Here is a 16,489-nt window from a genome sequence, read left to right on the forward strand (position 1 = left end):
TAAACCACTGCTTCCAAACCAACCAGTTGTGTGTTTATGTCATGTTTCAGATTTCTCTGAAACATCTCAGATGGTTTCCTTTAAATATAAATTAAACAGCTGTTCAAGACACAAAGAGGTAAAATGATTTGATGATGATCTTTTCTCTCCCATGAATCATCTCTCCACCCTCTCTTTTAAGTTGTGAACCTCTAGATTAAACTGTAAAGTATAAAACTAGTTCCACCAATAATAGTACACGCTGATGCATCAGTATTAACAACCTAATAATGTCAGATAGAATAATAACAGTCACAGGGGGCAGTTTTCAGCAGAACTAGAACTTTAAAACTTAATTATAATAATTTTGTACTTAATTAGGATTCTGAATGAAGGACTTGTTTCTACATTGTTGTATTGATACTTTTACTGAGTATTTCTTCCACTGATGAAAATATTTGATTTACAATCACATAAAAGAGAGAAAAGCAACAAATACTCACCTCTGAGAAGCTGCAACGAGACAATGTTTGACAAATGATGATTAATAAAACAAACGCTGATTCATTTATTCACTTTGCCTGGTTTACTTGGTTAGTGAGGTGTTGACATGAGGTTGCAGTGCGGCTGTTGTATCTGTTATTTTATCCCAAAAAGTTGGTGTTGGGACAGAAAATCTGATCCAAAACATATCACATAAACACAATATTTTACATTTGATCCGTGGTGTTTTACATATGTTGACAAATAAATACAGCCTCAACCAGATATAAGAGAGAGATGGAACCATAAGTATCTATTATTATTATTATTATTATTATTATTATTATTATTATTATTATTACTATTAAGGCTGCAAATAATGGTTCTTTTCATAATAGATGAACCTGCAGATCATTTTACGCAATGATTGATCGTCTAGTCTATGAAATGTCAGAAAATCTCACGATCAAAACTTCCCAGACCCCAATGTGTTTCATTTTGTTCAACCAACAGTCCAAAAGTCAGATTCAGTATCATGTAAGACGAAGAAAAGCTGCCAATAGTCACATTTAACAAGCTGGAATCAACAAATTCTTGCTTGATAAATGACCGAAACAGTTAATCGATCGACTCGTCAGAAAATCAACTAATCATCGCAGCTCTAATTCTTATGAATCATCCCAGGAACCCAATGAGCAATGTGTCCTGAAGGTAAATAAACAAACATAATGTACTATGTAACAAGAAGCAAACTAGCAGATAAGACTGCAGCGAATCATAAAAAAAAATAAAAAAGAAGCAAATTCAATTTTCTAAATGCGAGTAAATTCCTTGAATGAACAATACATTCATTGAGAACAGAAAGACACAAACACACAGAGGCACTCCTCTGATTTCCAGACTCCACTCTGGCTTTTATAATCATTGAGAGGACGGAGGCTGATGCGGATGCAAAGTGTCTGCAGGCGGAGAGGCCTGGCACTCTGCTCGCTGTGCTTTATTGTGCGCTCGCTGTCACATACAGGTCTTCATTAGGACCGTCTAGAGACTTGGTGAGCGGCTTTTGTGTGCGTGAATCACTGCGGTTTATGTGTCTTTTTGCACCACTAATATGCCACTATGTCAGATGGAGTCTGTTTTAGTGCAAGCCTTTATGGGGGCAAATTGGTGCCGAATAGGACGGCGGAGCACTTTAACAGCACTCACCTTCCCCTCACCCCTTTTAACTTATTAACTTATATTAACTCATTTTAACCTGTCAACAGCTCTGCATCTGTATCACAAATAAATCACAACAGTGGTTGTAAGGGAGTGTGTAGCTGGGTGCGAAATGTGCTTACCTCTGTGTGAATGCACAGGCTTTTTACCTCCTAGTCACTATTAATGAAGCCAATCTCCATTTTGACTGTGTGATCACTTTTTAATGCACTTGAGTGTTTTTAAAGTGCAATCAAATGTTAATTAAAGGCTGGTGGGAGGTTTTCTTAGAGGCTGACCGTAAATGCTCTTTCTCCGTGTTTTCTTTTGTGCGCGCTTTCACTACAGGAGAAACATAAGCATGAGTCAATTGTTAAATGCACCTGCAAGACGGCCCTCAGCGAGCTGTGTCTCTTTTAAAAGGACACAAAAATGGAAGGTAAACAATGTAATGAAAGCACAGCCTTTCAAAGAATTTGCAATGATTAGTTGTTCCTTGCTCTTTGAGGGACAGCGTAAAGTAGATCGGTGCATAAAGCCATGAAGCAACAGTGGACTGTCAACATTTCCTTTTTTAAGAAACTCATATTAAGCAATACGAGGGCTGTAATGTTACATTTAAAGCTAATTATTGTTTTAAAGTTCATTACTGCAAAACATCACATATCATATTGAGATATGATATGAAAAAAATACGTCTGTTCTGATCACAGTAATCATAATATTCTTGTACCACTGAGGAAGTATTTATTGAGTGCTTTGTTACTTTAAGTAACCCATATAAGTCAGAGAATAAAATACAGACGTGTTGTGCACTCTGACAGAATCGTCTCCCTCCTCATCTCCTCTGGACTGTAGATTGATAAATGTGGGACACCAAAAAGGAAAGTGAAAAATCAAATCAGCAGAGCTGAATGTGTCTGTCCCCCTAATGAGCCGCTGATTGAACATTTCAGTGGGGAAACATGTAGTCATTAGTCTCCATGCTCCAAAGAAGCATTTAAAAGAAACTTCAGTTGAGGAAAGAAAAAACCTAATTACAATACAGGAGACACAGGAATAGCTATGAAGCATCAATTTAAGCATAATCACCACAATTACGGTTCCCACGGGTCTGCTGGAGTTACACAGTGATTGTTTTGGGGGAGAAATTGTATTTGTGTGGATGTGACACCTTTTTCCTCAGATGTCACGCGTCTTCACATCATCGCGCAGGACTCGGTTTTAAGTAAAGTGCGTTAAGCTCGTCAAGGGAACGTAATTTTGTGTTGGCAGAGGATTAACTGTGTTAGCGACTTGTGAAATGATCAGTTACAGAATCTGTAATCTATTTATTTAGCCTTTAACGACAACAAGTCTTAGAGAGAAATCAGCCTGCATGCAAGCGTAATGACAGATTATACAGGTGCTACTCATTTAAAGGGCCAGTTCACACAAAAGTACAAGAATGTGTTTGTTTTTCACTCATCCCCTGGTGGCGTCGGGCTGTGCACAGACATTTTGGTTTTATTTCACAGGTTTTAAAGAAATCTGTTTTGGAGATTTCTTCTGCCATCTCAACACAACGGAGAGCTGGAATTAAAACCAGAACTTCCTGGTTCTGTTGGTGAAAAAAGCTGCATGTAGCTAGCTGGTGTTAACTCAAAAACATTACGCATTTCTGGATACGTTATTGAATGCAACTTTTTTTTAGCGAGGTTAGAGGTAAAAGTCGGAGAGGAGATGTAACATTAGAGGAGAGCGTTGGTGGATATTGTAGATATGGACAAACTGGTACAATGACACATGCTGCTAGTTAAAGTTTTAAGTATGACAACAAGTTTTTTACAATTTGAGTTTTATTTTTGAAGCTCTGACCATCATTTCTGCCCTGTATGAACATCTGTGCTTGTTGGAACTAATGTTGCACAATATGGTCAAAATTATAGTAAAAAACTGAGTCATATCACAGAATCTGTAAAACATAATCAAAAAATAATATTTTTTACAGATTCTGTGATATGACTCACAATTAGTGGGAATTATTATTTTTACATTTTCCCTCAAAAAAAACTATTGAAAATCGTGATGATGTGACATTTGTTGGCGTCTGTACCAAACACACGTTTTCTCAAATGTGGAGAACAAGATTTGTAGACCAGTGAATCTCTGCAGCACTACAGTACTCCATTATAAGGCTGTTGGACACTTATTTTGCTTTAATCAAAAGATCTCGATTTCGATAATATTGGGAATAATTGTGCAGCTCGAGTTGGAACCACAGTGTTTTTAGGAATCAGTCCAATTGTTATCAGCACTGACCTCACTAAGATTATGGGGAATCGTGACGTTACCGATCCATTCAGTGTCATTATAAAATGTAGTTTCAGTCAGTCACAGTGGGCTGCTGTTACCTGACATAAAAGGATCCACATGAGCTCCACACGGACAGGTACACAGATTTTAACTTCGGAAAAAGAGGGCAAAGAACGAAAATAAAATCCAAGTTGTAATAAACCAATTTTTCTTTGTTAAAATAATCTACAATTCAAATTCTAATAGCAAGTTTTTAAACCCAACGAATGTTTAACTTTTTCAAAGAAAACCTAAATGAGAGAAACTGTGTGTGTGTGTGTGTGTGTGTGTGTGTAATTTGGGTCATACTATACTTTATTATGTTTTATATTGTATGTTATATTGCTTTATTGTGCTATACATATTACATTTCTACATTTAACCTTATATTTTATTTCCCATATTATATTATTACATTAATATACTGTTTGCAGGCACTGTATGCTGCTTACTGTATTATTGAGTTGAGCTGCTGTTGTTTAGTTTATATTTTAATTTTATATACGCTTCTAATCTTAATCTAATTTAATCTTTTAATCTATTTATCTGTACTTATTGGAGTGTGTGCTGCTGCTGCAAGGTTGCTCTGATCTTATCTTTATCCTCATATTGATGTGATTGGTTAGTGAGAGAGCATGCAGAGTCACTAACAGCATTTTCTTGATGTAAACAGTCAATATAAGCAGTTAAGAAAAAGCTGACATGATTAGACACGTGTCATCAAAGGTAAATCTAATATCATTGTTATGACTGAAACTAAAATTCTCACTAATAAAGGAGGAGATCCATAACTTAACAATGCGGACTGACATTACTGCCTCTGATTGTGTGTGTTGTGTGTTTGCCTGCGAGTCCGTGGCTCGCTGTCAGACGACAGAACGAGGGGCTGATCAGAGACACGCTGGCTAATGAGAAGCTGCTCTCAGCAGTAAGGTCAGACAGGCGTTTCCTCAGCTGGGATACTCTGCTTTACCCCCCCTCTCCCAATGTCTCCCTCTGTCCGCTCTCCACTCTCTTCAAACACACACACACACACTGTGATAAGACCAACTGAACAGGCCCATCATGTCACTGTGCTGCAGCCCAGAGAGGGAAAGAAATCAAGCTGTCACTGCACAGCAATGTTGAGGGAGAGGTGAAGGGGAAGAGAGGCAGCCCCCTGTTCTCTCATTCCCTCCCCAGAGCCCATTATAGCAGGTGCCAACACGGGGAGATGGATCACACACACACACACACACACACACACCCTTGTGTATCCATCAGTATGAGGACACCCTGAAAAACTCTTCCCCATTCAAACTTTTCCCCTAAAATATACTTTACAGAGCTCTAGGCATTAAAGATAAAACTTAAAGCTAGCTTGTGCAGTCTGTAAAAGATTATTGTGAACATAAGACGAGTCATGCTGGCAGCTCGGTGAGGCCCTCACTCAGACACTGTCTGTGCTTCGAGCTGAACGCCAACGTCAGCAAGTTACAGCCTCACTTGCTTAACATGCTGATGGTTAGCAGGTATACCATGCTCTCCATCTTAGTCAGGTGTGTTAGCATGCTGACCGTTGCTAATTAGCACTGAACACAAAGTAAAGCTGAGGCTGATGGGAAAGGTCGTTAGTTTGGCAGATATTTGATCTTAAACCGAAGTATTGGACGGCAGAAATGTTGATGTCTGCCGTGAAAAAGGTCTATTAAATATCCTAACTGAAAATGGTGCAAGAGGAGAAGTGAGGAGATCCCTAAAGTTCATCCTGAGTGGAACGTAAATATCTGGACCAAATTTAATGGTCCAAAATGAACTCTTTGCTTTCTTTGATTTCTCTTAGTCCCATAAAGTTTTGGAAGCTGATGAAGCTCGATGGATCCATTTTTCCATCCTTGAATCTGTTATCTTGAACCTGGCCTAAAGTTAGGACGGGATGCGCACACCAGTACCTGTACCTGCCTCGAGGGAACACACGGTACCCCTACCACACAATAATTCACTTCCACAAGTCTTTCAGTCTTTTTGATATTGTTGTGGTATGCTTAGGTTGCCACGGTGATTGAGACTGCAGTTGTAAAAAAAAAAAAAAAGGAGCCAGCTAAGCGTCTGTTAATTTATATTATGGTGATGGAACCCAGACAGCTATTATCTGTTAAAATGTAAGTTATTATACATCTATTTGTCTCTAAGTTGCTAAATGAGTTGTTTCTGCAACTGTAAAATGATAAAGAAAACTGATTCATAAAAGAAAAGGTGAATTACTGGTTTTGTGAGAGATTATATCAGCAAACTCAGATGTAAAGTTCTTGTTGTTTATTCAAACATGTCCACCGCTCGCTGCTCTTTTTCTTTGTTTATGCTAATACTTAATTAAAATCACGAGGATGTGGGGCATCGTACAGTGTTGCGTGGGAGTAATGTGGATGGTGGGTTGTCAGCAGCTTTACTGTCGTCCTCTGGTTTGTCTTATTCAATGGTTCATAATTGTTGACCCGCCAAAACCAGCCGGTACGATGGCCTGCGAGGCTCCTGATGGACTAACAGTGATGTGTTTGGTTACACATGAACACAGAATCTGTTTTAGTTTAATGCAGGATGTCAATATATTTCTAATTCCTATGGTTTTACCTGCCTTAAGAGAATATTTTGCTCACTTGTGGGCAGCTGAAAGACATATCATCACCTTTAAGATGCTTATTTACACATCATTCATTCATTTAGAGTCCTGTTTCTGGCCACCTGATGAACATAAGTCTAATATTCACTTATTTTTGGCTCCGTTTTTTTATTTCTACCAACTCCTGAAGGAAATATCTGGCTCTTTAGCTGCCAAGTGCTGCACTATGTTCACCGGCGAGTTGCTATCTGTGTCTGTTTGATGCTGAGCAGGTGGTCTACAGTGAGTTTTTAGAGCTTTTTCTCTGAAAACAGCTGCCTGTTGCGGCTCAGAACCGAGAGCAAACTGTTCATTTGTGGGCCGAGCAGCTACACAACAATCTGAAACTCACTATAAAGCTTCGTAAAGCGAGGGCGGAGGAGCTAAACATAATTCTCTTCATTTAATACATTGCTATTGTAAAAAATATCGCTTATAGCAGTTTTAACTTCTCCTCTAGAGTCATCATTACGTCTTTACGGCTTTATGATCAAATACCTGAAAAACCTTCAGCCTCAGCTGTACTTTGTGGTGTATGTGGTAAACATGCTAGAGTGGATGTAGACTTTTACCTTTGTTTTAAATCAAACAACAAAGGAAGGAATTAACTTAAATGTATATATTAATTCTTATACACCCTTTTTCCTAATCTAGAAAATGTGACATATGTTTGTTTCTGAAGAGTCCAGATGCTATCTGTGCACATCACTTTGACAGAAAGTATTAAAGCCTTAAAATAGTGAAAGAATGTGTGTTTTTCTTGTGAAGTAACTAGTAAAATGTGTTTGAAAATCTTCTATGTGGCTGTGGATCTGTATGATGTGTGTGTGTGTGTGTGTGTGTGTGTGTGTGTGTTTAACTGGCAGGCCTGACACAGCTTGTGCGTGTGTGGTTGTGTGTGTGTGTGTGTGTGTGTAATGGGAACAGCTGGCTGAGGGAATGAGTACAGAGGGAGAGGTGATGGATGCGAGTGGAGCTCCTGTGACAGATGAGCTAACAGGTGTTCACCACAGCCCTCAGAGAGACGCTATTTATGAGCCGGAAAAGACAGCCAGACGCAAAGCACAGTACGCCACCGGCCTGCTCAATGCTAAAACACATCACGTACATCTGCACAACTTTACTCAACACAGCAGAACTGTCTTTAGGCAGTGGATGGGCTTTAGTTTGCTAAAGGCATCTTCACTCATCATTCTCACTGCACAAAGTCCTCGTACATCTTCTACTACAAAGAATATAACATGAAATAAATGTTTACAGCTACAATACACTTCATCCTGGATCTTTACTTGGCTGCTACTGCTCTTTAAAATCGGCCCTGCAGCTTCTGGTTTCACAAGAATAGAATAAAACACAGTATAAAAGTGTTTGTTTTAGGACTGAATCTGCGGGCGGATATGATTTCCCCATTCAGTAAGTGTAGCTTTAGCACCCGTTTGTGCCTCATGTATTACCCCACATTCAAAATCACAGAGCTAAGCATCCGTTTCCTTTTTAAAAATATATATCCCGCGATGTTTGAAAAAACCCAGAAGGTCATTTAACAAATCTTTCACCGGTTCTGAAGGTATTTCCTCTAACATCGGAATGAAAAAATATTCCATCTGTAGCATCAAGTTGCGATGGTAGTTGCTTCTGCAGGTTTACAGCAATCATGTATGTCCTTGCTCTTTTTGTACAACACAAGAGTGAATATTTTGTAGGAAAAGACTTAAGGTCAATATAGACAACTATAACTAATTTTAAAAGTTTGGTTCACGTTTTTTTCCAATCTAGTAAAAGACGTCTGTCATTCCCATCCACCGTTTTCATTTGAATTAGGAAACAGATTAAAAATCTTTTCTTTTGTGCAGCAGACGGAATATTTTCTTCATCCAGATGGTTAGAAGAGTCTTTGAAGGGTTCTGGAAATCCCTTCAGAATAGCGGTGAGTGTTTTTCAAAGATATTTATTATTCAGAGAAAAAGACGTAAAAGGTAAAAACATGAGCGGCAGAAACTGGAGCTACAGCAGCTTCTGTTGACTATTTCTGTCCTGACTGCCTCCTATTTGTTCAGGTCAAACAGGGAAAAAACATGGAATTAAAACTCTAATTTACAGGGAAGTTGTTTCATTAAGTGAAGTGGAATTGGCTATTTTATATGTTGAACACTCATATTTATGTGCATTGACATTAGCCTTGTATTTCCACTGTTGTGTAGTTTGGATATTCAGAAAAGTGTTAATATAAACTCGTACTACTACTCCTGGTTTATAGTATACAACACAGTCAAGGGTGTATGGATACATGGGCGAAGATGGAGAAGAACATATGTCAGCAGGTGGAGTGACAAATTCATCAAAATCATAATGTCATGAGTACATGGTATGTGCCTCAGCCTGCCAATTAGCAGCGCTCATCATTAACGATTTTGTGTTTCAGCCACGTTCAGATAAATGACCATCAATCACAGCACGGGGACATTGGAGAGAGACACAGTCAGGTTAAGTCAGACTGAGGAGTTATTATTAGCAAAGACCAAAAAAAAAGGGTTATTTTAATAAATTCACTTTTTATTGTTCAGCAAAAGCAATACAGATAAAAAGACCACGTTGATTTAAGTCTAACATATATGTTTGGTTTTTCTAAATAACATTATTTTCACGTAGAAGGCACTTATAATATTAATAAATGTGATTTGGGGGGGCAGGGTAAAGGTTGGAATGTAAACCTACATCAGAGGCCAGTTTGGTGGCGCAACAGCTCCCAAATGTTTATAATGTATTAATGACAGAAATAGCGCAGAGAAATCCTCCTTTTTCTTCTTTTCTTGGCACTAAGGAGATAAAATCCATTAATGGAAACACGGGGTCGCTTGGCTCGGGCACAAATGCCACTGAAATACAGTCGGACATCAATGTTTTAGTGGAGTATCTCAGTTTGTATAAACACTAAAGACAAATTGGCCCACTGTGAGTGTGGCAGCGATGTACTCTCTCTCCCACAATGCATGTACAGCTGTTTGTAAATAACGATGCTTGGCATTGACATTTAAATGGTCACCAGTGAGGTAAATGGCCAGTTTGTTTGACATTTTTGTGATGGACTAGTGTCACGTTTTACATTTTATTACCACTGCTATGATGCCTTCTGTGTGGTTTTAAAAAGGAGTTCATCACCTTATTCAAGATTTTCATTTATTCCTGTGATTCAGGACAATCTTTTCCAAAAGCACAGACCATAAAAATAAGAAACGCTGCTCGAGTGCGCTTCCATTGATTCCAGTTTATTCTTTGTGAGTGCTCAGGTTCGAGCTGTAGTTTCTGTATTTTGGATTAAAGTGCCACATGTTTGCAAGTACTGCCTGAATTGTCCTTAACCACAGAAATAAAATGTATGAACTCTTTAATAAAGTGCTCTTCCCCTTTACCTTTACTAAAGGAAGTAGGGAGGAGTGGAGGGGAGGGGACTCTACGCCTGGGTGAGGGCTTGTTTGAGGTCTCGGAGCAACATGGACGCCATGACGCTCTTCTCTGTGTTGATAGTAAGCAGAGCAGAGGAGGACTCCTTCAGCTCCAGCGACACCAGGACCAGAGCTCCGCTGCTGACCGTCCGCCCGGCGAACCTGCAGGTGGGGTCAGAGAATGTGGGTCAGCTTCACAAAACCACAAAGACACACTGATACTGGGCTGCAGACTGATACTCCATGAAGTTTTCCCATGGAGCAACTTTCTAGAAAAATAAATAGTCCCTATAAAAGCTGTTTTAATATTATTTCATGCACGTAGAACACACATATATCCAGAGACAGTTACGAGCTCAAATGTGTTGGTAAGATAGTTAGCGGAAGTAAAATTAATGGCTCAAAAACACTGCAATCGTTGCTCCAAACGGGAACTATTGGGAAGAGAAGTGTGGATCAGGAGTTCCCCTTTTCCACCAAATTGGCCAATATATGTTTTTTTGTAATTTGGGGGAAGCAAAGGTGACAAAAGTTGCACTGATCACGTCCAAATGTCAAAAAAGTTACAAAAAATGTAATATCTGCAAATATAAAAAAGTGTAAAAGCTCCATATCCACAGTGGTTGAAGTGAAAAATCCAGTTTTATAAAAAAACATTCAACAGTTGATCATTACTGAACAGGATGATGGAGCCTGTTGGTGTCGGGTATTTCATACTTTTTAAACAAATATGTGTACTTTGTGTTTTTCTAGCATGAATAAAACAGGTGTAACTGTAGTAGAATGAGACATATTTGTACACTGAACCAAGCCTAGGTCATTATTTCTGTTATAGTATATATATCTGTTATAATCTGTTATATTTATATTCTTGTTATAAAGTATATTAAATGTGTTTTAAACTGAAATTCAATGTGGTGCCTAATCTCTTCATCAATGAAAGACTTTTCCATTTAAAGAAAGTGTAAATGATTTTGTCATTTTACTGAAATTTCCCCTTTTTCCTTTCCAGTAAAACATAATTCACATAAAAACACCAGGATGTGAAGCCAATAGTTAATGGCTACATCAATGAACAACTCACATAAAACAAATATCAAAGAACAAATAAAAAGAAAGAGATGAATGTGTCGCCCAAGCGCAGGTCTACACACTTAACTCACATTTCTCACCCAAACCCATAAATCCTCCCGTTAAAAAATTCTCCAACACCTCACACCTTGTAATTACTCTAAATTAGTGAGCGAGACAAAGAAGCAAAACGATGTGACAGGAAATATAGAGAGCAGAGCAACAGACAGTCTATTATCCCAGCTGACTAAAGAGCCATTAGGGGTGAGACACGCCCTTCGTGCCCGTCAAACAGAATTTAGCCTGTTTTTATGGACTGTGGGTGTCTATGAGTCTGTGGGAGCCTCTGGGCCGGTATGGGGGATGCCCTGTCCCACCCGCTCCCTCTGGGCCATCGGGAGAATTCTCAGTCCACCGTTTCCTTGGATACCGTCCCTGCAGACTGGGGCCAAATCTGGGCACACATGGTCCCCATTGAGAGTGCTAACAAGAGGCAGACAGGGGCTATGACCCAGTGTGACCCTCTTTGAGGGGCGACAGAGCCGAGCTGAGCCCCCTCTCTCGCTCCCCTCTGGACCTCTGCATCTCTGAGCCTCACGTGGCTAACTCCCAGCCATCTGCCTCCATTTAGCACTACATCCCCGCAACAAAGACCCCCCGTGGCAGCCCGCTTAGGCCTGACAAACAGCCCACAAAGAGCCCCACTTAGGCCTGACTAAAGCCTGTGAAGGGCCCCCGCAGGACGGCCTCTGGACAGGCGCTGTCACAGAAGCCCCCGCGATGCCGTGCTGCGCGGCAGGAGCGACTAGCACGTCCACCAATTAGCACGCACACGTTAAAGAAACATGGGGGGGGGGGCACTGAGGGGACATGCATACACAATGAAACAGCGCTGGCTCACAAACCCAGTGTGTCTGGGTGCGTCTCTGGGGAGCTGCTAAATTACCATCAACAGAGGAGAGGGAGTTTATCAGGGAGCTCTCAGGGAGAGGAGAGAGAGTCCTCCTCAGGCTTAATTAAAATATTAGCCACTTCAGCAGGAAACAGAAGCCATTCAAGAAGAGGAGTCATTTCTCTCAAAAACACCAACCTCTTTGCTCTGTGCTCACTTCTTTAAATAATTCAAGCGTTGTATATCAATCCAAATTACTAATTGTGGGAATTCAGGATGTTCCCTCTGTCATAATTTGTTCCAACCTTTAAGAAAATACAGACAAAACAATATATTTTATGCCAAAAAAAAAAGTATGTCGTCATTTTCTTGACTAATTTTCTCTGTTTCCATATAAACATTCATACTGTCCAATGTCCGGTTCCCTCAGCCCTACTCTTGCCCCCCCTTTCTCAGCAGCTTAAGGTGTCTATGTGGTCCCTGTGGCTTTGCTAATGGATTTAGGATATAAATCTATCATTTACTCAGCCAGTTAACACTACCCTGAGGCTGCTTTCATTTTGTCTCAGGAGACGCTGCTGTGGGCCTTTGTTCATGTGTGGTAATAAGAACCAGTGAAAGAAACAAGAGCTTGTTTTATTTGTGTTTGATTTCCAAGCGTTCGAATATTCTCACTTTGTTGCTTGTGGTTGTGTGAGCGTTCAGGTGCAAAGACCTGATGTACATCACATCTAGAGCTAACACAACATCAGTGCATTTTTAGGTACTAGAAGGGAAAGATTAAGGACAAGCAGGCCTTAAACGGGTCATTGGTATTCTCCTGCACTCTTCACATACTGGGCTAAACACTGGATTAATTGCAGTGTATGGAAAGAAAAGCAAAGCATAACCCCTGGACTTAGAGCAGGCGGATTGGCATCGATCGGCAGGGCTGCGGCTAAGCATCACTCTCCAATTATCTGTGATTCTCCTCAGTGCAGAGAGCCTGTGTGTGCCATCTGCCTCCCCTCCACCCTGCCACTGCAAACACAAAGTAGGCTTCACCTTTACATTCGCCCTCACGCGGCGAAGACACAGGCCACCGAGGATTCTGCAACCCGAGAACGCAGGACTTAACCCACAGCGAGCGCACGAGCACCCAGCATCTTAAGTTAACATTCAACCAGCTTTGACTCTCTGGAAATGGAGCCGGTCAGGTACAAAAAAAATGACTACAGTGCATGATGTTTTCACCCAAAATCACAAACTCAAAAAAGCTGAGGCCAAATGTGTGACGGCTGCTGCTGGGTATTATTTTTTTCTCCTGGTTCTCGGCCAGGTGGACAAGTGGAGGAGTGTCCTTCAACTGAGTGGTCAGTGAGGCCAGAGCAGAGCCGAACACATGCGAGCAGACTCAGACCAGGCAGATGGCCGGAGCTATTAGCCCCAATTAGAACCAGGAACCCTCCACGCATCTCCAGAGCTCGCCCATACGGACAGACTGCAGTGCTGCACTCGAAGGGCAGACGGACGTGAGGGGAAGGAGAGGACAAACAGACTACAGAGGCTGCAGAAGAAGAAAAGGGACAAGAATTTAACTCAACGAGGATTCGGGATTCAAAGAAAATGTTCCCTACAACTGGGTTAAACATAAATGTGACCGCATATTGCATCTCCATTGCGGTCTATTAACAACCAACATTACATCTGACAATAGATCATAAGCTACAGTGTCGGCTAAAGCAATCTATAATGTAGAGACCAGACGTTTAATTAGTCGGTTTATAACGATAGTCAATTAGATTTTAAATGGGAATTCAACTTCACCGAAGAAAGGGAAAATTCTGTGTTTAAAGAAACATAATTTAATTATATCAAAGTGTAAAGTAAAGAGAAGGCATAGCTTATAAATCAAGGGGGTTCAGTTGTTGTTTTTTTTTGTTTTTGAAAATTAGGCTCTAACCAGAGGGATTGGCAATGCATGCAAAATTCGATCAAATTTGCTTTCAAACGGACTGAAAAATAGAGCACATTTATTCTATTCCGCCTGTTTAGACATAAACAAGAACAGCGTTTTCTACATTTGCTTTCCTGCTTGATTTATTGCCATCCTCCTTTCCAGCAATCAATTTCTGTGTTTCAGTGGCATCCCCCCTCCGCTCGGCCTCGGGCGCCTGTTTGGGAAAAGCAGTGCTGCACCCTGCTGATAAACAAAGGGAGTGCAGGGAGGCAGAGGAGCAGAGAGGGAAGGCGGGCTGTTGCCTTGTTAAGCCGAACCTGTGTTAACTGCAATCTATAACTCAAACTGTCTGAGGTCAGTTTAAAGCTCAGGCGATATGTGTTGTGAGCTGTATCATTCTGAGGCTTTATATTGAAATCTCATCCATTATTTCTACATTAAACCCAAACTCTCCCTCCGCTGAGGGCAGATACTTTTGTGTGAGCCGACCTGGATTAGAGGAGCTCTTCTCTGGGGACATCAGGGGAGAGAAAGAGGGGTCCTGGATGGAGGTCACCTCACACATCACATTTAATGCCAAGTGACCTCCACAATAAGCTCTCAGTGGGTGCATCCGATCAGATCGATCACTCTGCTCTGTGTGTGCGTTATTCAAAGTATGTACAGCAGCAACACACAGAAACACCATGACTAGAATTACCAGAGCTAAAACAGGTAGTCGATAGGGAGAAATTGAATCAATAAATTTGAAATCAATTATTGATTTCAGTATTTATCAAGAAGAAAATGCAAAATATTCTCTATTTTAAGCTCCTAAAATATGAGGATTTGTTGCTCTAATGTTTTGTTTAATTGTAATTTGAATATCTGGGATATATTGGACGGTTGTTGGATATCCTCTTTGACTCTGGGAACTTGCGATTGAGACATTTCTCACTGTTTTCTTACATTAACCGTAAAAATAATCAACAGATTAGTCAATAATGAAAATAATGTTACTTGAAGCCCTGCTATTACCCCACTCTTGTTCTCCAAGACTCTGTTAAGATCCAACTTTGGGATGTGGGCAGAGGAAGATAGAGTGTAAATAAAGACTTAAAGTAAAGTAAGTACTGTTGATTAATGTGAAATTGTCTTTAATTGGTCTGCAGACATTATAAAATAAATGGAAAAAGGAAGCCAAACAAAACAAAGCGGATGACAGAATAAGCCAACCGCTCCAATCTCAACTTAAAAGAACAATCACAACTACGGCTGCAACTAATGATCATATTCATTATTGATTGCTCTTGGTTGTAAATCGTGATGAAAATGCCCATCATAATTTTCCCAGAGCCTGTGGTGACATTCTTGTTTTGTCTGACCAACAGTCCAAAACCAAAAAAATATAGAAAAACAGGGCTGCACAAGTAATCAAAATATTGGCCGAGTGCAATAACCAAAATCTCAGAAGCGGCAATTTTTGTGCCAACAGTAAAATGTGCGACAGAACAGCATTAGAATAAAGTACTGCACCACAAATCTTGTTCTCCAGATGTAAGAATGTTTGTTTGGTACAGAGCAGCAAATGTCACATCTTCATAACTTTAATAGCTTTTTCAGTGAAAATGAAAATCGTGACACAAAAAATATAATTCCACAGTCGTAAGACAGAAAACTGGGAAATGTAAGAAGCTGAAACCAGTAATGTTTGGGAGCATTTTTGCCTTTAAAATGACTTAAATGATTCATCAATTAGAAATACTGCCGCAGATTACGTTAATGTTGATCGACTAATCAATGAATGGAATCATTTCTGCAGCTCTAGTCGTGACAAAACAAAAACTCAATCATATTGAATATCCAGAACCTGTGCAGATTTAGAGGAACCATCTGGATAAATTAAAACACAAAAGCATCCAGTCCTGCTTTCTTTCCTCTCAAATAAAAAGGCCGTCAAACCTTCTCGCTACATTTGAGGAGACAAGGACTGAGGATTTTGTCAGCGAGGAACGCCATCATCTCCAATAAATGGACCTCCTGAGGACAGCCTGGAAGAGCCAGTCATCATAAGGACGCCAGCGGACAATATGGAAGAGAGTGTCTTCATTATTATTATAAGACTGCGGAGCGACACTGGGAGTCTTCCTCTTTAGCCGTCACAGAAACAGGAGAGAGATTGATAGCATGGCGCCAGTTGAGCTATTGGTTATTCTGAATGAAGTATGAGCTTATTGGATGCAGGCCTCTCCCACTGGCCAACATTGATTTCCACTCACACCTTCAGCTCCCTGTGCCCTTGTGTTCCTCACTGTCCCTTACTTATCCACCCTCTCTTACATTTTTTCCTCTATTCCAGACCTAAACCCACAAAAGAAATCATCACCAACGCGGGATCGCTCAAAGACGAGGAGACGTGGAGAGATTGTCTGCGCAGAGCGAGGTAACAAAAGACAGACAGAGAGAGAGAGAGAGAGAGAGAGAGAGAGAGAGACGAGCGGGAGGAGGACAGAGCATGGCGCAGAGGGATGGAG

General features: G+C 40.4%; 1 protein-coding gene across 2 annotated transcripts in view; it reads right to left on the reverse strand.

Annotated features, from left to right (window-relative positions):
• Nucleotides 1-9,163: 9,163 nt before the first annotated feature.
• ap3b1a (adaptor related protein complex 3 subunit beta 1a) overlaps nt 9,164-16,489 on the reverse strand; it is a 57,462-nt gene continuing 50,136 nt past the window's right edge. For both annotated transcript variants that reach the window (XM_051412864.1, XM_051412863.1), the window contains exon 27: nt 9,164-10,236. In XM_051412864.1, coding sequence (XP_051268824.1) covers nt 10,083-10,236 — 154 coding nt within the window. In that variant the 3' untranslated portion in view covers nt 9,164-10,082. The remainder of the gene's footprint in view (nt 10,237-16,489) is intronic.

This window comes from Dicentrarchus labrax, unplaced genomic scaffold (genome assembly GCF_905237075.1).
Source record: "Dicentrarchus labrax unplaced genomic scaffold, dlabrax2021, whole genome shotgun sequence".
Classification (NCBI taxonomy): domain Eukaryota; kingdom Metazoa; phylum Chordata; class Actinopteri; family Moronidae; genus Dicentrarchus; species Dicentrarchus labrax.